Source organism: Moschus berezovskii, chromosome 5 (assembly GCF_049115385.1).
Source record: "Moschus berezovskii isolate FMDL1 chromosome 5, NW_MosBer_1.0, whole genome shotgun sequence".
NCBI lineage: Eukaryota > Metazoa > Chordata > Mammalia > Artiodactyla > Moschidae > Moschus > Moschus berezovskii.
In genome coordinates, this window is record NC_142464.1 from 120,760,610 (window position 1) to 120,787,309 (window position 26,700).

Here is a 26,700-nt window from a genome sequence, read left to right on the forward strand (position 1 = left end):
AGCCATCTCATTCTCTGTCGTCCCCTTCTCCTCCCGCCCCCAACCAAAGAACAGTTAATCTTACCCCAAATAGAAGAGGATGACGCAGGCATAAGACAGGATTCCTTGCACCTTAATTGAACTTGTTACCACTCTGATGAGCTAGCCAGAAACAAACCGAAACAACAAATCACATAAACAAAACAAACAACCAGAGTTATCAGTTAATAGTTAAAAGAAGGTTTCTCCATGCCGACTTTAACATTCTGGGCACCTTCCTGTGGCCTCTGTCAAAATCCAAGAAAGCAGTTCTAGGATGTTTTGATTCACATCAGAACCTGGCTGCTTGTGGAACCTTCTATGGTAGATTTAGATTCTTTGGGAAAATCTAAAATGCCCGCTAATGCCAAATTCCACCGTTGACTCTAAAGTCAGACACTGCACCCAGCTCGTGACTAAGATGTTTACCTGTACTTAACAGAGAAGCAAATTAGTTAACTTTAAAAATAAAAGTTATTCTGGAAAATATAAACGGATTCATCTTGCTGCATGCGTCCCCACCAGGGCTGGAAGCATTTGGTGGGCATTTCCCTCATTCCTGCTTTTTCTGTCCTTTGTTCTTTGACTCTCTAAGAACCCCAAGGACTTGCTGAGCAAGAAAGTAAAGGGAACCCTTAGGAGGCGTGTACTGTTTAACAAAACTAAATACTATCACGAAACTAATTACTTAAAGGCCAGAAAATTTCTCTTTTGGAGAGCTATGGTTGCTAAGTTGCTTCAGTCATGCCTGACTCTTTGCGCCCTGTGGACTGTAGCCTGCCAGGCTCCTCTGCTCATGGGATTCTCCAGGCAAGAATACTGGAGTGGGTTGCCATGCCCTCCTCCAGGGGATCTTATATTTTCTTACTTATCTCACAGAAACAGAAGAGTAACTGCTGAATAAATCGGATGGGATCTGTCACTAAGAAGTATTTACACGTGTTATAGGTTCAGCTGAATGTACCCATATATTAGGGTATGCAGGGACTGCTACGCGAAAACAGAAAACCAGGGAAAATAACCAGCCTTGTCCAGCAATGTCATCCTCAAATGGAAGTCTCAATTAAATAAATAACACAAGAACATTTCAAATGGTATTTTAAAAATGCTTTTAATGAAAGAGCAGTTGGGAGGAGCTAGACAGAATGAACTGCCATATATATTTAATAAAACGTCTGTCTCAGCCTCTAATGGGGAAATGACCTGTCATCAAATATTTGTGATGGAAAGTAATACGGTTCTAGAATTTTGTTCAGAAATATGAAAAGCAAACGGAGGTTTCAATGACTTCATTTTTACCCAGTATATTATTAGGTAACTTTAAGATACATATGTCCCAAGTCTAATTGCCCTGAGACCTTAATATGATTTACTTTTCTTGGATATGAACTCATTCTAGGACTTAAAGTAACATTTACAAGGAAACACTGCTGCTCTTGGCCTTAATGCAAGAACTGACTCGGTTACCAAGGCCTCAGTTTACTCCTCAGGGGCTGTAGAGTTCTGCCAAGGCTCTGCTGTCACTCTGGCGCTCAGTGAGAAAAACACTGCGGAGGAAAATCCCCTGGGTCTGCACGTAGCTCCATAATCTTTGAAACGACAAGAGATTTCCCAGAAGTGTTCTGCTAATCAAGTATTAACTAAACTTAAATCTTCTGGTATAACAACCATAAAGACTCACTTAAAAAATAAAATAAAGATTGGTGAAAAATCTAAAAATACTAATTAAAAAAATTCATACTAATTATGATCCGAATTTTCTGGTAAATAAGTTACTAGACAAACTATTATTTGGCAAAGCAGGGACACATTTTAATCCAACCACTTAACTAATCCTTAAAAAAAAAATGGCAGCCTAGGTTTATTCTCACACTGTATGTATCCTTTTTCCAGTTGCAGAAAACAGAAAAAATCTTAAATTCTATTTTATCAATCTTTTAAACCATTAACAAATAATTTCACTCTTCAGAATTTTCTGTTTTTCCAAAATTCTAGGCGTTCTGTTCCCTAAGCAAAAGAAAGCCATATTTGTATATAATAAAAACAAGCTACTAACACAACTGAAAACATTTAGGATGTGTTTATCTGGAGAGTCCTGCTGAAGTTTAAATAATATTAAATCTATTAATCATTCATCCTCTAAAAAAAAGTTAGGCAAGCTGGTAAAAAATACAGTTAGTATGACTTACAACTTCCTTATACATCTCGTAATTTCCATGAGACTTTGCGTCTTTGGAAAACTTCAGATGTCCTTCAGTGAAAAGACAATTGCATTTGTTTTGATGTGAGAATAGTTAGCCAAAGAGGAATGCAATCAAATATAAGTGCAGTCAGCAAAATCTTCTTAACATTATTAGAGCCCTAATTAAATATTACAGTAACTATTTGCAAGGCTGTTCTGAGCAATTCATCAAAATATCAGAAGTTGATGATTAATGTTTTTGATCGAGTATGTTTCAGTGCCATTATTTAAAAATATATATGGTATTTTCTGTGTATAACAGCAGAAAATTCCCTTGTAAAAACTTCAGAAAAAAATTTAAGAAGTAGTACTTATAATGAATACAGAAGACTTTTTCATTTGAGCACATTGTATTTATTTAATCTATTTCATCTGCTGCCAAATTTTTACTACTATAAATGCTACTGCAGTGCATAACCTTTCCTATAAATCACCATTTGCCTTTCATGACTGTTTTCTTAGGAGAAATTCCTAGAACTGGAATTACTTCATCAAAGCATAATACTGTCACAGGGCTCTTTAGAAATGTTGGATTAACTTATACTTCCACCAATATGTGTTACAGTGGCCACTTAATGCCTACCACTAGGTAAATCCATTCAAAAAGAAAAATCACTGCCAAATGAATAAGCAAAAATGAATATTCTCATTGTTAGGAAAGCTATCATGTAAAATATGCCTTAGCATCTTTTATCCATTAAATAGCTCAAAATCCAAAAGGAAAATATTATAATTTAAAACAAAATTTCCTTCTAAGTCATGGACCTTTAATTTTACTATGAAGCCATTTTAGAACAAACTGATTGATAATCCATTTATTCATATTCTTTAATGACGGTCATCTCATCATAAAAAGTGTATGGACTTACTAAAACGGCTAGTGGGAGAGGAATGAACCCCATCCTCCGGGCCACGGAGTCACTGTAGTCAGTGTATGCCTGCACAGAGAGGAGAAAGGGGCGTATGGGGTTTAATAAGCACTTAACAAGCAGAGTTCATCAGAAAAGTCAGGTCCAGGAATGCTGTCTGTGCTCACACGTAATGCTTCTTACTGTCATCTTAATTAAAATAAGAAATGTTTCAAACTTAAAAAAAAAAGGACAATTCATTCATCACCAGCAAATATTCTAAACAAGCGAGACTGTAAGAAGAGACCCTAGTACTTTTACTGAAATTTAGTAGAACAATGGAGCGATCTAAATGTTCATAAGAAGTTTAAAATACAAAGTTGCAAACCTGTTACAATGCTGTAGAAACCATACCCTATGTAATAAGTATTAGCATTACTTTTATTATTCTGTAAACATTTCGTGTCAAGAACAGAAATAAGGCTTACCTAGCTTTCCCTTAATATCCCATGCTACATTAAAATATTGTTCAAAAACTTAATTATTAATTAATTAAACCATTGTTCAGTTAACTTATACAATGCTTACATTTTTCTGTCGACTGCTAACAAGGTCAAAAGCAAGGCTGGCTCTATATTCACTGTAGACCTAAAGACAAACAAGAATGAGGTATTAAGTAATACAGTGCAAATACAGACCATGGAAAGATTTACTTTGTAGATAAAATGTTCAATATCTAGCCAGGAAGGAGGTGCTAATAACCAAGTGATATCTGGGTAGTTTTTCCCTATTTGTTCACCTACAATAAGAGTGAAAAAGAGCCTCAATTCCCCTTGATAGGTTCAAGGCCTTTTAACAAGGTTTCCTTTAAAGAGGGATAAATATTCAAAGATTATGGTTGTTGAGAGTTTAGACTTTTAGGAAGACTGGCTATTTTAAGTAGTGCAAGGCACGGAAAATAATTCTGAAAATTTAAATTAAATGAACAGTTTTAAAAATTATTACTGTACATCTAATGATAATGATGTCTTTTACAAAAGTGAATGCTAAGTATGATATTAAGCTGAGCTGGAGAACACAGTAGTCCTGAAGGTACTTGTAAACTGTCATTTCCACTACAAAACACACTAAATATTTGAATCAAGGCTATTAGTTTTGACTTAGGTTGCTGAGAAAATGTCCCATGAAAAGGGATTCCTGTTTTGAGGAAGCCAAGAGAGTAAAGGGTAAAATTGTTGTATCCAACCTTTGCCAGAAACTGCATGATCATCTTTTATTCAAGGATATTAAAACATTCAGAAACGCCATAATCCCATCATCGATTGCAGAAGCTGCAACTGCACTGTATTTAAAGTCTTTGCCTTTTAAAATATGACAATAAGCATGCACAACCCAAACCAAATCGAGATACTGGTAAATTACTATTCATTTTGGGCCTGGGGAAGGAATGAGCATTGCTCTTGAAAACTTGACTGGTGGGATGGCTCAGTGAGTAGGCTTCATTTTGTTTCTATCAAGCCTACAGCCACATTTCTATTTTTGGAAATGCTACAAAATACCTGATTGTAACATAAAGCAAATCTCTCAAAGTTCCAACAAATGTTTTCAGTAGAAAAATATAAGGTGCTTGTCTTCTAGGACTTACCAAAAACCTATTGATAATCATAGGAGAAAAAAAAATCAACTTTAAAATATAAAATACTGAACAATCTAGTCAAAGAGAGAAGTTTTGGTATCTAATATTTTAAATAGGAACAATGTGACTTTTAAAAGTTTAACAAGACAGGTTATGACGGTATAACAGTTTATAACGGTTTTAGTTAGTGATACCTTGATCTCAACTACTGATCAGTCTATACCTTTATCCAAAAGTACAGAAGCAGAGCTGTTTAATATTGAAATAATGTACTTTTGGCAGCAAAATCATTTTTAGAAATTTAAAATTATAATTTTAACTTTAAAAATGTAGTTCATTTCTGTTGTATTCATAAATTCAGTAAATTTAACTTGCTATCCTACAACCTTATGGTACTTAATCAGAAGTCAACACCAAACACTGAATTGCCTATTAAAATACATACATCTGCCGTGATGTCATTGAACTTTGTGATAAAAGCATGCTTTACAATATCCACAGCAATTTCTGACGCGACCACCATACAGACATCTGGAAATAACACCCAGAGATGATCTATAAAGTAGGGGAGAAGAGAGACAATTACATCTCATAATATGAACAGAATCCATAACATCCTATCACAGGCTACCAGAGAAATCTGCACTCTCCACAGGGAAAAACCAGAACATTTTCAACAAGTGATAACGGAGAGAGAACCGGCATAGAATTAATTATCAAGAAGAGTCATATCTCATCAGGATAAAGGCTAAGTCATTCACAAGTGCTTACTCTGTGCTTGGTACGGAGGAAGCCTTGCGGGGGGCGCCGGGGTTAGTGGAGGCCGCCTCTCCCTGGGGAGATGCACAGGACGATGTGGGATGGTGAGAGAGGAGGCTCCGTCTAAACCTCTCGGGCTGCCTCGGCGTGACGGCAGATAACCGGGAGGACAAGGTGCTAAAGTCAACTGAACTGTTTTTTTCTCTCTTTGATCACTAAGCTTCCACGACACTGATCCTTTAGTTCACCGTCATAAGAGGTAACCTGCCAGATTTGCTCACCTTTACCATACTTATTAAAACGTCAGCTCAGTACCAAGTGCCTGATTAACAAATGCAAACATCAGGATAACCTGCTTAGGCCTTGCAGGATATCCGAGGGGGACAGAGCAGGAAGACCATCAGGAATGCTGGCAGGGACCCACGGCAATCCCACCCTGGGGCAGCTGGCGGGGGGTGGAGAGCGCAGGGCGGGGCTCCGCCGGCTGACCAGGAAGGTCGTCTAGGCGGGTCTCACATAGTGCTGAGCTTTAGCCAGGGCACCTCGACCTCTTTCGACAATCAGCTCCACCAGTGACTGGCTACCTGACGCTGGAAATGGTCTATTAATAAGTTCCAGTTTCCTCGTCTATGAGAGAGAAAGTATCTATGCTGCAGAGCTCAGCAGGGTCACTGGGTATGCGGCTCAAGAGATGCTGTGTGGCCCGTGGGAACTGTGTGTGCGTGCTCAGTCGTGTCTGACTCTCTCTGACCCCATGGAGTGTAGCCCACCAGGCTCCTCTGTCCATGGGATTCTCCAGGCAAGAGTACTGGAATGGGTTGCCATTTCCTACTCCAGGGGATCTTCCCCACTCAGGGATCGGACCTGCGTCTCCTGCTTTGGCAGGCGGGTTCTTTACCATGGGTGCCATGCTGGGCCAACTACTGGGGGAGTCTAGCTCCCACCACCCCACAGAGAGCACAGTCAACCCATCCTACATGTGAAGAGTGGACCAGCTAAAGGCTTCTGGAGTTTTCTGCACTTTTCTGCGTAACTCATTTTATTCCATGGAAGAGAAGGATTTTTCGCTCAAGAGTAAAATTGTAAGGCACCATAATTGTTAAGACTTCCTTACCTGGATTCCAAGAAAACTGCTCCATATTTCTCAGACATACTATTAGCAAAAGCACATAATTTGTGAATCGTTCCTTAATATCTGAAAAAAAGTTGAACATAAAAATAGTAGAGTGTATATAAATAATATAACAATACTATAGTATGTATCTAAAATAATTTTCTTTTAGTCAGAGTATGATGAAATTATATTACCGTATAAATGTCTGTGAAATATTTTATTTATAGGGTGGTGCCACACGGGCAAGCCATTTACTTCTTTCACCAACATAATCCTAGTACAGAAATGCCAGTTCTCAACAAACCTCAAAAAATGTTCAAACCATCAATCTGGTCAAACTTAGTCAAATTCCTCCAATGGTCTTTGGAGACATAAGGAAACTGTTTTCACTTTACAAAAGAAGAAAAAAATAGAAGCAGAGAGTAAAATACAAGACTTTGGGTAACCTAAAACCCCTGCTTCCCAGACTGCTTCTGATCCACTAAGTATTTCAGGTCTGGAATACAAGAACCAACTGGATGACTCCTTTAGCTAGCTAACAAAGCCAACGGCATTACTAAGGGAATTTAGGGGAATAAAATAAGCCAAAAATTAGGTTTCATGATGATATTCACCTTAATTACTAAGTATTCTGAGCCTAGTCTGAATGAATACAATAAAAGCAAAGAACTAAATTCCGGCTAAGGGCTGGTTAATACATTTCACTTTTTAAGCTGTTATCTTCTTATCAGCATCTAAGACACTATGTAATCAGGAAATGGAATGAAATAAATCTCTGTCTGACTTGGGGTGAACTCTTACGTTAGTTAAAAAGTGAAACTTCTACCAAAATGGGAATGTTTTCTCTTAATCGTTATTAAGAAGATTAAAAGTATTTTTGATATTCAAATTATTAATCTCCTTTTTCTAAGTTACCACTAACATGGATATGCTTTAACGTATTTACAATCACATTTTAAATGTGAAGTGACTATTTTATTTCCAACAGTTATTCAAATGAATGCAGGTACACAGGCTTGTGTTAAGAGACTTAATTAAACAGAATCACCCTGAGCTGGAACCTTACTTCACACCAATATAACGCCTTCAGGATCTTTCTGAATGTACAGTTCACAGTGTCAGTGGGTTAAAAACTATTTAAAACCCTTCATTTTTAGAACCCAAATCAGAAAGGCCTAGATTCCTTACTCAGCTGGGGCTTACACTGACATGAAGTGGAAGAAAGGACCAAAAGTTAAAAAATTGGGTTTTATTAACTAAACTCTATTTCGTGTGTCCTCGGACAATTCCCCGAAAGAAAAATGCAGTCAGGCAATAAAGTGAAAGGGATAAAGTTTCTCTGAAGTTTCCAAACCAGGTTTTCAACATTAAACTCGCGCAAGGTACTGAATTTGATCCTACCTACGCGGCATCTCTCTCTAGGAGAGATTTTTCTTTTTCGTATGTGGGAATGGGTTTTAAGGCTACCTTAGGAGAGAGATAGAAGGGGGTACACGGCAGACCACACTGCATTGTAACATGAGCTATTCTGCCTCTAACAAAAAGCAAGACTTTTCATGCTGATTATTAACCATTTTAAGCCATAATATACTCTTGAATTTCTTGTAAACTCACATGCAATGCTTGATCAATATGCCACTGTTTTCAGAGCTTTCTTAAAACTGAAATACTTTTTCTAAGCTAAGAGATTATAATTCTGGGGACTTGTTTCTAAAAGAAAGGAATGGGGAATTAATTATCTCAACATACTGGTGAGAAGGTGGAAAATTGTTCACAATCTCCTCCGCACAATAAAGACTAAAACCTGTTAAAACTTTAAAAAGACCTGCATGCCTAGTTTACAGCTCTACAAAGAGTGCCTACTCAAATCAGGCTGCTAAATAAAAACAGCATGATTTCTGCTACAAGTGAAATTCTCATAGTTGACTCCACAGAAGAAATCCTGTCTCAGATTTCCTCCTGTCTCTACCCTTCCTCTTTCTTTTCAAATTCAGAGATTGGCAGCACACATTCGAAAGACTATTCCTGCACAGAAAGACACAAGTACATACCACCTCTCACAGCTTTGAGGTCTAAGGTTTTATCACTGCTCCACAGAACGGTCTCAAGTTTTTCATGAGTTCTTTTTGTCCCTGCCTAGTTATCAAATCTCCTATAATTCCAAACACTCCTTTGCCTTAATATATTCATGTGCCATTACTTTCCTTGCCTAATACAGAGGTAAAATTTACACACATGCAAAGTTTTAAATGTAGAATTTGATGGGTTCTGATGAATGCATAAGCTCTGCCACCATTCCTGTAACTAAAACATGAACAGTTCCATCACTGCAGTAAGTTCTCTCACATCCCTTCCTAGCCAATCCCCACCCCCAATAAGCAATCAGTTTGATTTCTATTATCATAAATTAATTTTGTCTGATCACAAACCTCATAAATATGAAATCACACAGCATGGACTTATTTATGTCTGGCCTCTTTTCACTTAGCATAAAGCTTTTGAAATTCCTCTATACAGTTGAAAATACAGAAGTTCTAACTGCTGAGCAGTGTTCGCAGGGTAGATATACTGGCATTTATTTATCTGCTTTCCTCTGAGCAGGAGGATCTGTGTTGTTTCTAATTTGGGGCTGTGAATAAGGCTGCCATAACCATTGTCGTACAGGTCCTTTTGTGAAACCGTGTTCCTGCTGCTGCGCGACAGGGCAGGTGACCGTGTAAGGCTGGAGGAAACCCCCTAAGGGTTCCCGGAGCAGCTGCAGGATCTCATGCTGGCCCTCAGTGCCGGGCACGCCTCAGCGTCACTGACACACACGGGCAGCCACTGGACCGGACATTCCAGTGGGTGTCTGGTGGTCTTTCCTTGGCTTTTTTCACCCCCATTTCCCACCACGCTGCAAATGGCAACACGGTGAACGAGATAAATAACATCTTCACAAGAACAGTCTTGACTTCGCAGACTCTCGTCCAGGGATCCGTGGGCCACACCTTGAGAACCAAGACACTGCTGTTCTGATTGTGACAACTATGTTAAGGTAATGTTTCTGGGATAAATTCTGTGCCCTCACACTCTGTAGAGTTAGGAAGGAGGCAGTAAGTCATAACTGAGAAAGCAGAGGCCTAAGAGCCAATCTGAGGTTTGTCATAATTCTTCTCTCAGTGGCTAAGTGGGTGACCTTGAGTGAGTCAGATCATTTTCTCTGTATTTCAGTTTACACGTCTGTAAAATGGAGTAATATCAGCAGCTTCCAAGAAATTTCGAGTTAGAAAGATAAAATACATAATTACGGGCATTTGTACAGCACTGTGTGCTGTATAGTATGGTGAAGTATGGCGCCACACTACACCACTGTATGAAAGTATGGCAAAGTCCTATACAAATGCCTGAAATTATTTGTTATATTAAACATCCTCAAGATCACAATAACCAAAATACAAAAAACTTGGTAAAGATGTTGAGAGAGTTAAGAGAAAACACAGCTTTAAGTCAAAGAAATTGTGGCCTGTTGGAAATGTGACATTAAGAATTTCAGAATGAATTACACAGTAACACTGCATAAAGCTTCAAGTAGAATCTGATTGTACATACCGCTATTTGACATTTGAAAAAGATTGTTCTTTTCGAACTTCTTAAAAACACTTCCTTTAATTTCAACAAACTGGAAGAGAAAACACAAAAGTCACCTTTATTATTACCACAGTTTTAAAAAGTGACATGCTATATATTAAACTTCGCAGAGAATAAATAACAATTAAGAAAAAAAAAACAATTTTCTCCCATCTAGAATATGTAAAGTACTCATACAACCTCAAAAATGTAAAGTAAAATTTCATACTTACATTATTAGACATCATGATAGTAAGCAGGGACTTGTTGTGTGAGTTAAAAGCCACGTTGAGAGTTGTTGCTTGAACCATTATAAGGATGGCATGCAAAACTAGCAGTTAACTGATGTCAAGGGAAAAACTGAATTCTGGTTCCAGTTTATATTAACAGATAATGTTATTAAAATCTCAGAAGTTTACAATGGGGGAAAATACGACTATGCTTTCTAAATCATGCCTTACTTAAGTACTTTACCATCTTTGTAACTTCCCTATGAGCTACAGCTGATACACATTTGATGGGATATGAAACCTATGAACAAACTACGGAACAAACAAAAGCAGAAACGACCCCAACCACTGAGACGGTGAGCCCTGGAGGAGAGCCGTCTGGTTCCTTCTGGAGCTTTGGCATTTGGCAAGATGCTTGGGAAACGGGGTCTCCAAAAAGTTTATTAAATAATGGAATACATTATGAAAAATACTGAAAGAAGAGACTTAGATATATACATTGTGAATTCAGATAATTTGCATCCTAAAACAGAAAAGAACATAAAGTGAGAGTCAGTCTGGAACTGATTTTCCTCTCTGGGTTTCATCGGGGGGTGGGGAAGGCAGGAGTCAGAAATGTCTGCTAATTAAGATTCTTCTTCAGATGCCAGTTCCGAAGATATTCATGAGCTGCAGAAGTGTATCGCCTGTGGAAGAGCTTAAATTAGAACAGTAACTTTTTACTCCACTGTGTCTGAAACAATCTTTTACTCGCCACAGACATTTTCCCCAAATAGTCCCTCAACTTCCCAAATGTTAACCCAATTCTTTTAAGCATTGCTCTTTCAAAGACAGTACAAAACGAAAACCACATGACACATTCCTGTGAACCAGTCCCGCTCCCATGTAAGTGTGCACAGGTATGGAGGCACGCAGGCACTGCTCCCGTGTGAAACAAGTGTCAGTGTGCACAGGTATGGAAGCACACAGGCATGTATAGCATGCACACATGTGCACACTGCGTTACACAATAAGACGTTTATTCTCCAAAAGAAAAGCTTTCAGATGCAGGTGAGGGAGGGGGAAAGAAAACCTCTAAAATTCCTCCCCAGCTAATTTCAAATTTTACTTCTAGATGAACTGTATACATTTTATTTTTCATTTATTTTTTATTGAAGAACTGCATACATTCTCAGCTGAAGGCTATAACAAAGAATTCATAGGTTTAAAGGCAACTTTATAAAATTCTAATGTAAGTATGAGAAAGCTATATAGATGTATATAAATTTGAAGTATGTATAAATATAACTACCCTTTTATTCTAAAATCCTCCCCTATAGCCAGTTTTCAGCAGTCTAAAGGGGCATGCACACGTGGGACTCTTCACTTTACAGTTGGAGTTGCCCCCTGGGCGACAGGGGTTCGACCTGCATGGGCCCACTCACACGCATGTCTTGTCAGCAGTAAGATACCACAGCATCAAAGGGTCTGTCGCTGGCTGAACCATCGGAAACAGAGACTGGTTATAATTTACACTCGGTCTGCTGCTGCTGCTGCTGCCATTTAGTTGCGAAGCTGTGTCTGATTCTTTGCAATCCTATGGACTGTAGCCCGCCAGGCTCCTCCGTCCACGGGATTTCCCAGGTAAGCGTCCTGGAGTGGGGTGCCATTTCCTTCTCCAGGAGACCTTCCTGACCCAGGGATCAGACCTGCATCGTCTTCGTCTCCTGTGCTCGTGGGTGGCTTCCTTACCACTGAGCAGCTGGAGAAGCCCCAGACTTGGATTAGTCCCTGTGTTGTTCAAGGACTAAGTAGACTATCATAACCAATTTCTCAAAAGAAAGGAGACATTTCACACTGATCTTTAGGGCACACACACACCTCTTTAAGTCTGAGAAACAGCTAACCAAACAGAATAATATAAAACACGCGCTGATGGCTGGTGTTTCCGAGAAGTGTAAAAGGATACAGACATAGAGGACGGCCATAAAAAAGTGGGGGATCACCCCGATGTGGGCCCGTTTCCTTTCCTTGGGCTCTGTCGCTGTCCAGTAGAGCGCGTCTAATATATCCTGTCCGAAGGAGGAGAACAGGCGATCTGCTACCTAAAGGGAAAAATGGAGGCGCACGTCTCTCACTATGCCATCCGTACATCTTGTTAAAATTCAGAGGTAACAGAAACACGGGAGGAGATGAGCTCCAAAAGAGACAGGGCCGCTGTTTACTGAATCGCTCACATTTTCTTATTCTCTGACACACACGGAGCGCCCAAGTGTTGTACTAACTGAATCAGAATTTGTCTAACTAGCCCTGTTTGTAACAAGGAAAACATCAGTCATAAAAATACAAGGGAGAGGACACATCAAAATCATAGTTCTTCTGGTTTTACCTCTTTGAATTTAAATTCAGGACTCAACCTTTTAAGGACAGATATATCATTTGACCCATTCTCCTCACACCTAATATTGGTAAGTAACAATAGCTGTGATTTGCCTGAAGTTTATCATATAAGAACATAATAAGCAAATTTATTCCTGGAAGACATTTGCAAGTACTGATCTCCATGAGTATAGTCTAATAGATAACAAGAAGCACATAAAAAAGAAAAAAAGGAGGGCTATCATCCAGGATTCAGTTAGAACGCCACATTGTGAGACAGGACGTTCCTGGCCTATCCAACCTTTGGTGGCTCCCGTGGTCTCTAAAGCATCACCCTGTTCCTCTTCATGGTATTTATCACTGCCTCTCTCCCACCTGTGGAACATTAGCCAGGGGATCAGGCTTGTCCACCTCGAGCTCTTGGGAATCTCTGCATCCAGGAAGTGTTGGTTAAACATTTGCCAAATGAAGAAAAGACAGCTACCAATGAGGGAGCTCCCACCACACGCCTGGCTTGTGCTAAGCTCCTTCTATTTGCTGTCTCATGGAAACCTTGTAATTCTCCTAATATGTCCACCTCACAGATGACAAGCTGAAGACAGAGTCACTCAGCAGCTGGACACACGTGCAGGGCAACCAGGATTGGAGGGGTTATCTCTAGACTAGAGCTTGGACTGGTCCTCTGTGCTTAAACTACATCATCAGCCGCAGTCCAGAGAGAGAGTGAGTATTTAAACCACAGGGGTCAGCAATTCACGGATCCCCCTGCTTGGTCTCCTTCCTGATAACAGCAACAAAAGCACCTTGTGGGAGATGCTGTACAACAGGAGGCACCTATCTTAAGTTTTGGGGGGAGGGAGAAGCCTGGTCAGCCGCAATCCCCCAGGGAGGAGGCAATGGGGCCTGACAAGGAGAGCTACCCACATGGCCAGAGGGGACAGGAGGCCTGGGCTTTTCTTTGATGGGAGGGAGGGGAGTGCAGGACGGCTACTCTGCTTCACAAACCCAGCCAAACCCACTGTTGCCATCTCACCTGACCCGGCAAAGCAGGTGTGCGGCAGCGAGCCCGCACCAGGAAGCTGGGGAGTGGTTCCAGCTCATCTCAGTCCATGAATTCAGGAGCAACTAGGAAGGCGTTCTTGCCTGGAGAATCCCAGGGACGGGGGAGCCTGATGGGCTGCTGTCTATGGGGTCGCACACAGTCAGACACGACTGAAGTGACTTAGCAGCAGCAGAAGGAAGGCTAGAGCACGTGGTTTTGTGAAGAGACGGGAAGTCCCCACCTATCACACCCAGGCAGCGGCAGAACAGAGGGGCCAGCAGCCCCACAGCACCCCACATGTCCACCATGTGTCAGGAAAACCCACTGCAGACATGACTGTGCCCACAAAGGTCCGTCTAGTCAAGGCTATAGTTTCTCCAGTGGTCATGTATGGATGTGAGAGTTGGACTATAAAGAAAGCTGGATGCCAAAGAACTGATGCTTCTGAACTGTGGTGTTGGAGAAGACTCTTGAGAGTCCCTTGGACTGCAAGGAGATCCAACCAGTCCACCCTAAAGGAGATCAGTCCTAGGTGTTCATTGGAAGGACTGATGCTAAAGCTGAAACTCCAGTACTTTGGCCACCTCATGCGAAGAGTTGACTCACTGGAAAAGACCCTGATGTTGGAAAAGATTGAAGGCAGGAAGAGAAGGGGATGACAGAGGATGAGATGGTTGGATGGTATCACCAACTTGATGGACTTGAGTTTGAGTAGGTGCTGGGAGTTGGTGATGGACAGGGAAGCCTGACATGCTGCAGTCCATGGGGTCGCAAAGAGTTGGACATGACTGAGCGACTGAACTGAACTGAACTGAATCTAAGGGACAGGGAGACCTTACTGGTGTCCCCAAAGAGTAGTGCAGAAAAGTGCAAACTGAATCTTAAAGGTTAACGATATAACCCAGGTTACTTTACTACTTAAAAAAAACTTAAGATTCTGCCTATAAAGCAAAGTGGTTTTTTATTTTGCACTTTGTATAACTGTTTAATTTTTATATATATGCAGATTTTCACAGGATGACTACTTTAAAGTGTAGTGTACTTTGAAGACATATTGTATTAAAAGCGTTAAATACTTAGAGAAACTGGGAAATCATTTACTTGTTATGTGTGAAAATTTAAAAGCAATTTAAAATATAAATCTACTATAGCCAATAAACACATAATCCTAAAAATATCTTAATAAGATTTCAAGTTCTAAAAAAAGCACATATGGGTTTCCAATGAATCGGGAAAATAAACTCCCCTGTCATCTGACAATTTACATTCTCAAGGGGGCACTGACTCCAAATGTCTAGGCAGCCGGTTGCCCTCCTCCCCACTGGAGGACACATGGTGCCCTGCACCCAGCTGTCCCCAGTGTGCCCTGGGACGCACAGGCACCATCTTGTTAGAGGGATTCTAAATCAGAATGTGCGTTCTCACAAGGCCACCCTTGACGGCACGAACCCCAGAGGCTGGAGGCACCCCTGGCAGAGCCAGCGGGAGGGTGTCCGGTGCGGGAAGCCGTGTGCTGTGGGCCAGGCCTGCCGGACTCACCTCGAGCATGTTGTAGATGATGTACAGCTTGATGACCGACTGCCCCCGGATCAGGTGATACATCATGGAATAGTCCACGTAGTGCATCATGAAATAGCAGATGACCAGGATGACCCCCTTCAGCATGTCACACACCTGGGCGGGCTGAAGCACACGCCTGTCCCTGAAGCAGACGAGAAGTAGTAATAAAGGTGAGTCTCACCTTCTGCGCTCTGGAATAAATCATCTTTACGGGAAAAAACTTCACACTAACTGAAAAGTTACGCTGACTGCTCGACAGTGGCAAACCTCCTGCCCAGGTAGAGAACATAAAGACACTAGACCGGAACTACAATGTGAGGACGTGGGAACCTGCACGAGCACCCACAGAGCGCAGGTGGCTGCTGGCCGGGCGCCTGGAAGCAATGGGCTTCCTTCCACAGTGAGGACACAGGCCTCCCAGCTCACCAGCATCCCGGGACCCCACGGGCGCGGCCCTTCTGACACAGGGATAGCGTTCCCCGCTACTTTCCACGATCAGTTCTGACAGCACGGTGTTCCACTGCGCAGGCGCATCACAATGGAACATAACACGGACAGACTTCCAGCCTTTTGCAACTATAACCATGACGCAAGGTGCACGTCACGCCTCGTGAGTGAAAACGCACCGACAGGGTAGAGTCCAAACACCGGACCTCGCGTCACGCTCCCTCGTCCTTCTGCTGATGGCCGTGCTGCCCTCTGCAGGAGTTGCTCCGGTTCACACTCGCACCAGATGCCCGGGGGCTCAGGTGCACCCATCAGGGATACTGGCTAATGCCACTGGTGAGAAATCCCACCCTGCAGTTCCACTGCTGATTTCTCTCAGTAGAACACTGACGCTTCTTTATGTATTTATCTGTACTTTCTGTGATTCTCTCCTCATATCTTCTCACTAGTTTGTAGGATGGTTGTATTACAAACATTAGCCTTCTGGAACATGAGTTGGAGATACAGCTGCCCCCTGAATAGCATGGGTTTGAACTGCATGGGGTCACTTATACGTGGAGTTTTTTCAATAAATACGCACGTCAGCACTACGTGACCTGTGGCTGGTGAGTCCATGGATGAGGGACCACAGAGAGGAGGCCTGGATGTGGAGGGACCGTGGGTATGGTGGGCTGGCCGGGGCGCGTGGGGCTGGCACCCCAACCCTCAGGGGCGCAAGTGCCGACGGTGTTTCTTTTCTCCCTAATTAATATGAGCAGAATCATTCCTTACTTCCTAGGTCACAGTACAAAGAGCTAAACCTAAACTGTGAATGGAAATGTATTCCTAAGATACAGGGAAAAAATACATTACAAAAGAAGAAATTAAGATGTCTATCACGACACGTAAAGTTCCTGTGACTGGAACAGAAAGGTGTTTACTCTCCGTCTACTGCAGGCCGACTCCTCAAGATGGGAAACACTCAGCCCCCTGCCTTGGCAGCTTTTACACACCACACGATCAACAGAAAGCCTGAAGATCTGCATCAGGAGGCGCAGAGCCTCTTCACTTCGGCCACCATGACGGCACTCTGGCTCCTACTAAAGGGTGAGCATCACCGACTCGATGTACTTGAGTTTGAGTGAACTCAGGAGCTGGTGATGGACAGGGAGGCCTGGCGTGCTGCGATTCAAGGGGTCACAAAGAGTCGGACACGACTGAGCGACTGAACTGAACTGAACTGAAGGGGTGAGTTTGGAGAAGGCAATGGCACCCACTCCAGCACTCTTGCCTGGAAAATCCCATGGACAGAGGAGCCTGGTAGGCTGCAGTCCATGGGGTTGCTGAGGGTCGGACACGACTAAGTGACTTCACTTTCACGCATTGGAGAAGGAAATGGCAACCCACTCCAGTGTTCTTGCCTGGAGAATCCCAGGGACAGGGGAGCCTGGTGGGCTGCCGTCTACGGGGTCACACAGAGTCGGACACGACTCAGCAGCAGCAGCAAGGGGTGAGCTCCCTTTCCAGGGGCTGCCGGCATCCTGAGCTTTCACTTACTGGCTGTTCCTTGGCTACCTACTCCCTGAGCTCCTGCCGAGCCCTTGGACACATTCAGATTGGGGCGCTTTTCTTGCAAACATCCTTGTTGGGTTCAGCAAGGACAGGTAAGTGCTGCCCATAGCGCTGTGCGCTGTAAGGCGACAGTGAGGCACGCAGAACCTCAGCGATGTGCCCTGGGCACGGCTTTCTGTCCCATCACAGACAGAGCACGGAACCCGACAAACGCCCCGGAAAGAGGCAGACTCTGTGAAGACTGCGGCCAGGGAGGGCCGGCAGCGGATGACCCTGGGCTGAACCAACGAGCTTAGCTGGAGAGACGGGTCAGGACGGTCCAGGTCACACCCGGGTCTTGAGATGGCCGCAAGAGACCGAGGGGAGTTTTTCTCAGCAGTGAAAGTTCAAATCTTGGGGAAAATTGCCTCTAGGACAAGGCTGATGCGTCTCTGCCATCGCTTCTCTGTCCCCTTCTGTCTCCAATGCTCTTCTTCTCTCTCCCACAGACGTGGCCCTGTTTTCCCCATGAAATCCGGAGCGAGCTATGTCTTAGTTCGGACACTGAGCCGAGAGCACAGAACTCTGCCGAGGGCTGTGCAACGCTCAAGGGAATGCGCTGCCCCTCCCCCACCCCGAGATAAGCATTTGTCAAGAGCCAGAGGTGAACATCTCTAATGCAAAGAACGAGAAAAGGAGACATGCGGACACTCTTGGGCTCCTGGACTGTGTGCACCCCCAAGACAGCCGGGGCACAAACGGAAGCATCAGCCAGGAGCGCCCGCCCACGTCCCCGCCGAAGCGCGGGCACAGATGGGCATGCGCTGAAGAGCACACACCGGCCACGGTCGGGGCCTTCCTTTTCAGCACTGCAGGCTGTGTTTTATGAATGAAAGAAAACGACAGGAATGAAATGCAGAATGGTATTAGCGAATCTGCACTAGTTACCAAAAGGATTTAGGTAACAATTAAAGCAGAAACCTGTAGAGCTTTTAGGACTAGAATGGCATCTACTCAGTTAACTGGTCTCAGCCAAAGCTCTTTAAGAGATGAAGGGACTTTTAACACATATATGTTCAATTGTGTCTCTTTATAAACATTTGCAACAATGGAACAATGAGTTAGTATATTCTCTAAGAAGGAACTGGGCTTCCCCGGTGGCTCAGATGGAAACAGTCTGCCTGCAATGTGGGAAACCTGGGTTCGATCCCTGGGTCAGGCAGATGCCCTGGAGGAGGGCATGGCAACCCACTCCAGTATTCTTGCCTGGAGAACTCCATGAATGGAGGAGCCTGGCGGGCTACAGTCCACGGGGTTGAAAAGAGCTGGACATGACTGAGCGACTGAACTGAACCAAACGTTGAAAAGCTATAATCTCAAATAACATAATACCACACTGTTTAAACCAAGACGATACTAAGTTCGAAATCTAGCATAAACAACTTTAGTTCAGCTTTATGTTGCCTAGGATTAAACCAGGTTGTGAAAATACAGAAGCGCTGGAGAAACAGCCACAATCCTCAGGTCCTGTGTGGCAGGTCCCACTCTAGGCACTTCGTGCGAATAGCCCTACAAGATCCTATGAGGAAGGGACCATCATCATCCTACTTTCCCCAAGGGCATCAGGAACGTGCCTGCAGCAGCTGCAGTTCGGAATTAACAAGTGGCGGAGACAGGATCTGATTCTCGGCCTTTGGCTCTAGAAGGCAATTTCTCACTCCCACCTACTATTCTAGACATTTCTTTAAAAGAACTTTTTAAACTCACAGGAATCAACAACTGAGCATGTTTGACCTTTCAGCATAATTTCATACTGTATAATTTATCACTGTACTGTCATCTCATTTGGAAAAATGATTGTGCTAAATACCAAATTTGGCTACAATTTTTGCTCTTTGTTTCTAAAAAGAGAGAGGAAAAAAAGGCCTATTTCCACTGGATCCCCTGCTTTCTGTGCACTCTGCTTTGGTGGAAATGTTCCACTGCTTACGTCATAAATGGTTGCTATGGAGGTGACTGATTTTAAAAATTAAAGAGATTTAGTCAAATAAAAAATAAAAGAAGCAAAACTGTTCAGAAACAAAGGAGCCTGCTATCATATAAATGCCCCTGCAAATGAAAAAGGAAAGCTGCAAAAACTGAAGGAAAAAAAAAATTCTAAGGTGGCATCACAACCTCTCTGAAGTAAGATCGAACCTCAGAGTAAGTTCACCTGGTGAAAACAACCCGAACCAGTTCCAGTGTTTGTTTCCTTCTCTGCCAGGACATTTGTGGATGACTGTATGATAGGCGTTTCCAACTCCAAAGGGAGCTTGTCCACCAGCCCTGCCAATCAGCTTTGAACTGGTTCCTGAATAATGCTTTCAGGGTGAAGCTCTTCCTTATAAATGACTTTAAACAGCAGTTACTCACAATTCATTTTGCAAATGCTGAAAATCCCACACAAACACATAAACAAGTGGAGGTAGCTCCTGAACAAAGTGAAAAACCTGCTAATCAACTTTTAGCTTGGCTATCAGTTATCACAAGACAAGTGCGATTAGCCGAGAAATTCAACAGAACTTAAAATCATTTAAAACTTTCAGGTTAAGCCGCGCTTGCAGAAATTAAACTTTCTACATTTCTAAATTTTATCTTTCGGTCATTCAAATGCTTTCCCTGGATGTGCACATTTACCCAATAAAGGACCCCGCCGCTTCAAGGGCACTCTTGGGGAGCAGAATGATGGAGCAGACAAAGATGACCAGGTGCAGGGTTCTCCTCGCCCTGTGCGGCAGGAGGGCTCAGCTGACTAACACTGAAGTGCGAGCGGACAAGTGAACAGAAAGACCAGGAAAGAAGAGGAGGCAGCCCCCCTGACCAAGAGAACCGGGGTAATCCATGTCTACTGCAGTTTCAAAGTGGTGTTCAAACGTGCCCAGGTACCAGCGTGAGGTACTTCATCACAAAATACACAGGCTGCATCTTTCTTTCTTTCTAACGCTTCTAGCTGCTCATGGTACAACTGAGAGAATGAAGAAATACAAAGGACAACTGGAAAAATGTGGAAAGTTAACAGCGGTGTCCGTTTTTGAAAGAGAAGTCATTTTCTAACTTTAAGGTAAACTGCAATAATCTGTTGAGATTAAGAGGTTTTCCTTACTTAGAAGACTGAAAATTGAACACCTTCAGTTTCTGCAACAGAGAGTAGAAAAATTAATTACAAACGCTTAAACTGAATGACTGAAGTGTTTCTTGGGCTTTAAAATGATTCCAAACTATACTAGGAAACAAAGCACTGGCTTGATAAAGCTATATTTGGTGCTTGGATGATGCAAGATAAAAACTGCTCACATCAAAGGAACTGAAGCTCACATGAAGGGACTGATGTGGCGTGGGGAGTGAAGGACTTGATGTCAAATCTAGACAACATGTGTAATTGAAATTCATTTTATCAAGTGATCTTCCTAGGCTAGGTGAGATTCTGGTCAAATCCTGCACAAATGTAGACAAAACTATCACCAAATTAGGATAAGGAAGCACGTTTCCTTCCGGAGTGTCCATCTCCAAACAGCCATGTCTGTTTCTCATTATAATCAATACCCGTTTGTACTGATGTCAATTTGGCCAAGAGAATGGAAGAAAAATCAGGGTTTACTCACCACGAGGAGTCCCTGTGACACCACATTCCACTCTACAAAGGAAGTGAGAGTGCTCCTCCCTTGGGTCTGATTTACGAGAGAGAGAAAGAGAGAGAGAACGTTGTCATGTCGCTACGCTGCGGAGAGCGCCATGGTGAGGAGGAGGAGGAGGAGGGGACGACGCCTGAGCTGGGAAGACCCTCTAAGGAGACCCCGCTCTCTACAAACGAGCACGGAGGCCGCGCTTCCCGGAGAAGTGACGCGAGCATGACGGGGTAGCGTGAAGCACCCAGGTCGAAATGAAGGCTTATGTCTAAACAGAGGAAAAATCTCACGTGTGTGTGTGTTCGTGTGTGAAGTTCATTTCAGGAGAACTGCCTTGGAGGAGCTAAGGCACGGGGAGGAAACCCAACGGGTTAAGAAACGCTCGAGCATCTGAAATTCCTAATTCTTCAGGAGATGAGAGAGATTTCTGTGGGGTAAATTACCACTACCTTAAAAACAGAAAGGTACTTGAAGCTTCCAATAAGAGATATGCTTAAAACCAGGGTGAGAAATCAGTAAAATTTACTTGCACGTATTTTATTTGCTCTAATACTAAAAGAAAAATACTCTAGCATTTACTACTTAAACCTCACTTACACTTATTGCTGTATAAAATATCATAGCAAAGCTTTCAAAACCATCAGTTCCTGGCACCAGATAGCATCATTTTTCTCTACAACTTCCCTCACCTTCTAACCCAAGTAAGACTGAGGATTCTAAAACACAAAATGAAGCCACAGCTTGGAGGAGGAAAAAGGAGTCATAAAAACAACAGGTAACTTAGAAACACACATACAACTGTTATTATTTATTTATTCTATAAGTTCAGAAAAATAACATTGGATACCTCTTTAGCATAAAGCTCATTATGCTACATTGAGCATAATGTAGCGACTGTACAACAGTCTGCTTTTCCAAAAACAAAATACTTTCATTCTTTCAAGAAACAAAGATATCTCATATAATAAACCAAAACTTAATTGTCATTTTCATCTCATTTAAAAAATTATCCTAAATTCAAGAATTTTCTCAAATGTTTTTCCAAAATTTTACTACCTACCTGAGAAAGAGGGAAGAAATACATAAATCAATAGGCTTTTAGAGAACCTGCATGTGTTTATTTTAACCTACAACAAGGTATGTAAGGGCAAAGATTTTTCAAGATTGTTAATTGGTTAGCAATAACTTTCACCTAATTACTCTTGAAATTGCCAAGGGTGGGTGTAAACTTTTTATGGAAGCGGTGCACCCTTTGCAGATAACGTGCATACAATTAGAGTCAAGAAAAATTACCCTGCCAACAGCTCAAAATAAAAAAATATTTTCACAGGGTCAGAGGCTGATAAAGCGCCCACCAGTGGAGCAGCCACAACACAGGCCGGCCTCCATAAGGGCTACAGAGTGGCCCTGGCCTCAGCCTGAATGAAAAGCAGCGAGTCGGCTTCGTGTCAGGGCCGATAAAACCCCCAAGCCAAACCCTGTGGCTGGTTTATGGAAGATTCAGAAGTGGGTTCAAAGAGTCCATTCTAAAGCAGAAAACCTGGGAGACTGTCCGCTTCCACAGGCCCCACAAACACCGTGCCAGACGTGACTGCACGTGCAGGAGGTGACAGCACCGACCCCATTTCTGAAAGGAGGGCCGTGCCAGCCCTCGGCCACTGATGGCCGCCGCCAACTCAGCACCAGGGCCTGCGAACTGCTGCTGCGTTCGTGCCGGCATCCTGACCACTCTGACAGATAGCCTTTCTCCTCCCTCCCCAACTTTTTGGGTATAATTTCTAAGAACTAAGAGACTGCTGCTGCTGCTAAGTTGCTTCAGTCGTGTCCGACTCTGTGCAACCCCACAGACGGCAGCCCACCAGGCTCCCCCGTCCCTGGGATTCTCCAGGCAAGAACACTGGAGTGGGTTACCATTGCCTTCCAGGAAGATAATAACTTTGTTTGTTTGTTTTGGGCTGCAGCCAGAGGCAGGTGGAATTTTCGTTTCCTGACCAGGGATTGAACCTGTGCCCCTGCATTGGAAGCATGGGATCTTAACCACTGGACTACCAGTAAGTCCCTAACTTTTTTTTTTAATAGAAAGGAAACTGAAACACAGGAATGTGAGAAAAAGGAAATAGAAAAAAATACAATTGATCTCTTTGCTGGTGTCTTTCATTTCTTCTCATCTCTTCGAAAAAATTAAGTCAGACTGAAGGAAAGAGCACTTTTTGCTTGCTGAAAAAGATGGAACATGATACAGCCACAGGAAAGAAAAGTCAAAGAATCCTGAACAGAAGTGGAATGTTGGAAGAAAAAGAAGGCAAAACTTGTCTGATTAATAATTTTGTAAAAGAGAAAACATATTCATATCCTCCTAAAATATCTGAAAGATTTTAGACTTAGTATTAACAATAGCTTTGGTAATACAATTTTTTACATTATATTTCAAGTTTCAAATATTTCAAGTTAGGTGCTTTAAAAAAATAATGCTCAGAAGACTTTGCTTTCTAAATTGCTCAAAGAAAATATGAACTGAAGCCCATGTTACTGTCAGCAAAGGACTCCATTCTGATAAAGCACACTTACAGCGCTGAGACAGGGAGGCAGGGTCTTCATATTCTGTATGATCTGCCTATGCTCATGGAGAGCTTAGAAGTGCTGAAGTTCTGTTACACCATTTGAACTGCGCTTCACGTTATATACACATATATAAGTGATGGCATAAAATGTAATTTTTCAGAGGATCCAAACTGCAGAACAGCAAGAACCCTCTGCCCAGGAAAACTAAATGGCGCCTTGCAGCAGTGTGACGGGCTGCCCTCTAGTGTTGGCCTGGTGGCAAGAGCGTGAAAACAGAACAGACTTGAATCCTGCTTTAAAATGTCACTCAGATTAATTTAGATTGAAAAGTATTTTAGAGTAATATATGAAAGTTATCATCTTTATTTTATTAGCAAAAAAAAAAAAATCTGAAAAGGTATAGAAAAGGTTGACTCCAGGGACCATCGACCCATTGAAGCCACCAGAAGCGGTGGGCTGAAGGCGTCCTGGCTCTCTGAAATAGCTCTCCCGGCTTCCAGAACAACACCAAAGGGCTTCTCTAGGTGACCTTGGTGCCTTGCTCCCCCAGGGGACAGGGACACAGTTTAGACGCCTCTGCCGCAGCAAGAACTCGGCTCTTCAAATAAGAGCCTAGAAACAGAGGCCCTTGGGAACACGGCAAATCCCCTTCGTCACTCACCCCGTGAACAACCACTGAGGGCTGAGAGACCCCAGGAGCCCCTCCAGAAGGAAGGGTTCTTTAGGTTACACAGCCTTTTGACCCTTTACCTCATCATGCCAACAGCCACACAGAACACACTTAAAGACAGCTAGAGTAGGAACCTGCCTCACACTGCTGAGCCGAGAATAACTTAGAGGTAACCTCGCTCATGGAGCAGACATCAAAATCTGTATATGGATGAGTCATTTTATGTTAGGCAGCCTCACCTGGCTTTGTCTAACCTTCCATGTGTCATCCTCGTTATGCAATCACACATGAAGACTTCTGTTTAGTAATATCTTACTAGATTTTTTTTCCCCTGCTCTTCTGAAAAGGTAACTGAAATAACCATGACTTTACTGAGCTCCCAAAGGTGATAAAGAAATAGGGAATAGTATAGAAGGTGAGGCTTTGTGAATGTTACAGATGTCTTCCAAAAAGGTTTCCTGGTATGAATAAGGCCTTCTTAAAAATTCTTCCAAAGGCATAAAGCACGTATTTGAATAACTTAAAGTTGATGGCAAATTCCTAAAAAAGATATTCCATTTGATTAATTGTACTTAATAAAATATAAAACATAATTCTTTCATTCTCGAAGCAGAGCAAGAAGATAAGAGTATCAAGTATTACATGTAACAACGATGTGATCCTAATCCTTGTAATTGTTTTATTCCATGCGATCTTGCAAAGGAGTTTTTCCTCTTATCATAATATCATGATAAATAAATTCTTCTAATTTATATTGGAGGGATTTCTTCCTTAATAAAATTGATTAAGGCTCATTTTCAAAATGACTGAATGTCATTCGGTACTTACTAAATACCAAGTACACACTCATTTACTAAAAGAGAAACTTCCAGGACTTTAGTCTTTGAAAAGAAAACAACATATAATTCTGCATATATTGTATATTACACTACGTTTATGTGGTTACTGATAATAATGTTATTAATTATACATTTAATATACCCATGGAAGAGTCACCTACTTCATAGCTAAGTTTCACATATTATTATCCATTTCAGTATTCTGAAACTTTTCGGAATGAAATGTATTTAAAAAAGTGATGCAATGTTAGAAATGCAACTTGGGCAACTGTGCTAAGATCTGTAATAATGCCATCGAGAGGGAACACACAGAGTAGAGGTGTGGAGATGCAGCTACAGAGAAGAAGCTGTGAAGCCCAACCTCTAATCGCAAGACCAACAAAGCATCAAGACTCAGGAAAGCGCTACGTTTGCATCTTCCTGTTCCTAGCTTCGGAAGAGAAGGAAGGAAGGAAACTAGTATCTGCTCCTGTCGCTACGCTGGGTATTCTTTTCACAGCTCTCAGCCTTTGTGGTAGAAGATGCCGGCTCTAAATACTCCCTTTCTGAGGCTGGGGGCACAGGCTGAAGAAGTCAGGCAGTGGCTCATGAGCCATCAGTTCATCAGTGCCGGGCCAGGCCGTCTTGATTCTTCCCACCAGGACACTGGGTTTTCTCCTCTCACAAATCAGAGCATCTCACCTATACGCAGGTAAGGTTTGCCAGACCACGAAGGCGGTGGCTCTCAAATGAGATGGAGGAGGAGCCCTGCAGGGGGAGTTCCGTAGGGGCTACTGATGCTACCCGCCCTTCCACTTCCCAGCCTAGAACCTGGTCCTCACTTGACGACGCCCAAGAGGCTGGGGATGTGAAGAAAATAAAAGTACAGGCTGAGCCCACACAGTGGCCATGTAGTCGGTCCTGACCCTCAGCCCTGGGCCCTTTCTATACTTCCCTGGTGGCTCAGATGAGGAGATCTGGGTTCGATCCCTGGTTGGGAAGATCCCCTGGAGAAGGGAAAGGCTACCCACTCCAGTGTTCTTGTCTGGAGAATTCCATGGACAGAAGAGCCTGGCAGGCTACAGTTCATAGGAGTGCAAAGAGTTGGACATGACTGAGCAACTAAACACACACACACACCCCATCTCCTGCATTACTGACATTTGTCGCCTGGCCAAAACAAAGTTCTGGTTCAGAACCATTTGGAAAAAAATAGTACAAATGAAAAGTATAAATATTATATAAGCATATTATATAATATTCACTACAAAAATAAACAGCATTAGTTGATGCATTAAGGACCAAATTGTAAAAGAAACTTAATGAATTATCCCTATTCTAAGAAAATCTATCCCAGTGATTATTAAGCACAAGTAGCAAAAGTAATTTAAACCTTTACAATAGTTCATCACCTTAAACTTACCTTAGGCCATAGCAAGGCAGGGTGAAGAGCCTGAATACGGCCAGGAAGACTCGGACAGGAAGCAGGGTGAACACATAGAGAAACGCGTCCAGGCACAGAAAGATTCCAAAAACCATGAGCTGGAGTTTAAAAGAGAGAAGAACGTAAAAGACAGAACGGAATGCAAAACAAA

The 26,700-nt window shown here is 42.5% G+C and overlaps 1 protein-coding gene across 1 annotated transcript in view; it reads right to left on the reverse strand.

Moving 5' to 3' along the window:
• The window catches only part of TAPT1 (transmembrane anterior posterior transformation 1), a 59,915-nt gene that overhangs the window by 5,297 nt on the left and 27,918 nt on the right, over positions 1 to 26,700 (reverse strand). The window contains exons 3-12 of the mRNA XM_088836537.1: positions 26,529 to 26,647; positions 15,393 to 15,555; positions 12,402 to 12,537; positions 10,457 to 10,554; positions 10,206 to 10,275; positions 6,618 to 6,698; positions 5,190 to 5,299; positions 3,697 to 3,756; positions 3,130 to 3,198; positions 65 to 141 (exon numbers count right to left, since the gene is read on the reverse strand). Of these exons, the coding sequence (XP_088692663.1) occupies positions 65 to 141; positions 3,130 to 3,198; positions 3,697 to 3,756; positions 5,190 to 5,299; positions 6,618 to 6,698; positions 10,206 to 10,275; positions 10,457 to 10,554; positions 12,402 to 12,537; positions 15,393 to 15,555; positions 26,529 to 26,647 (983 nt within the window). The remainder of the gene's footprint in view (positions 1 to 64; positions 142 to 3,129; positions 3,199 to 3,696; positions 3,757 to 5,189; positions 5,300 to 6,617; positions 6,699 to 10,205; positions 10,276 to 10,456; positions 10,555 to 12,401; positions 12,538 to 15,392; positions 15,556 to 26,528; positions 26,648 to 26,700) is intronic.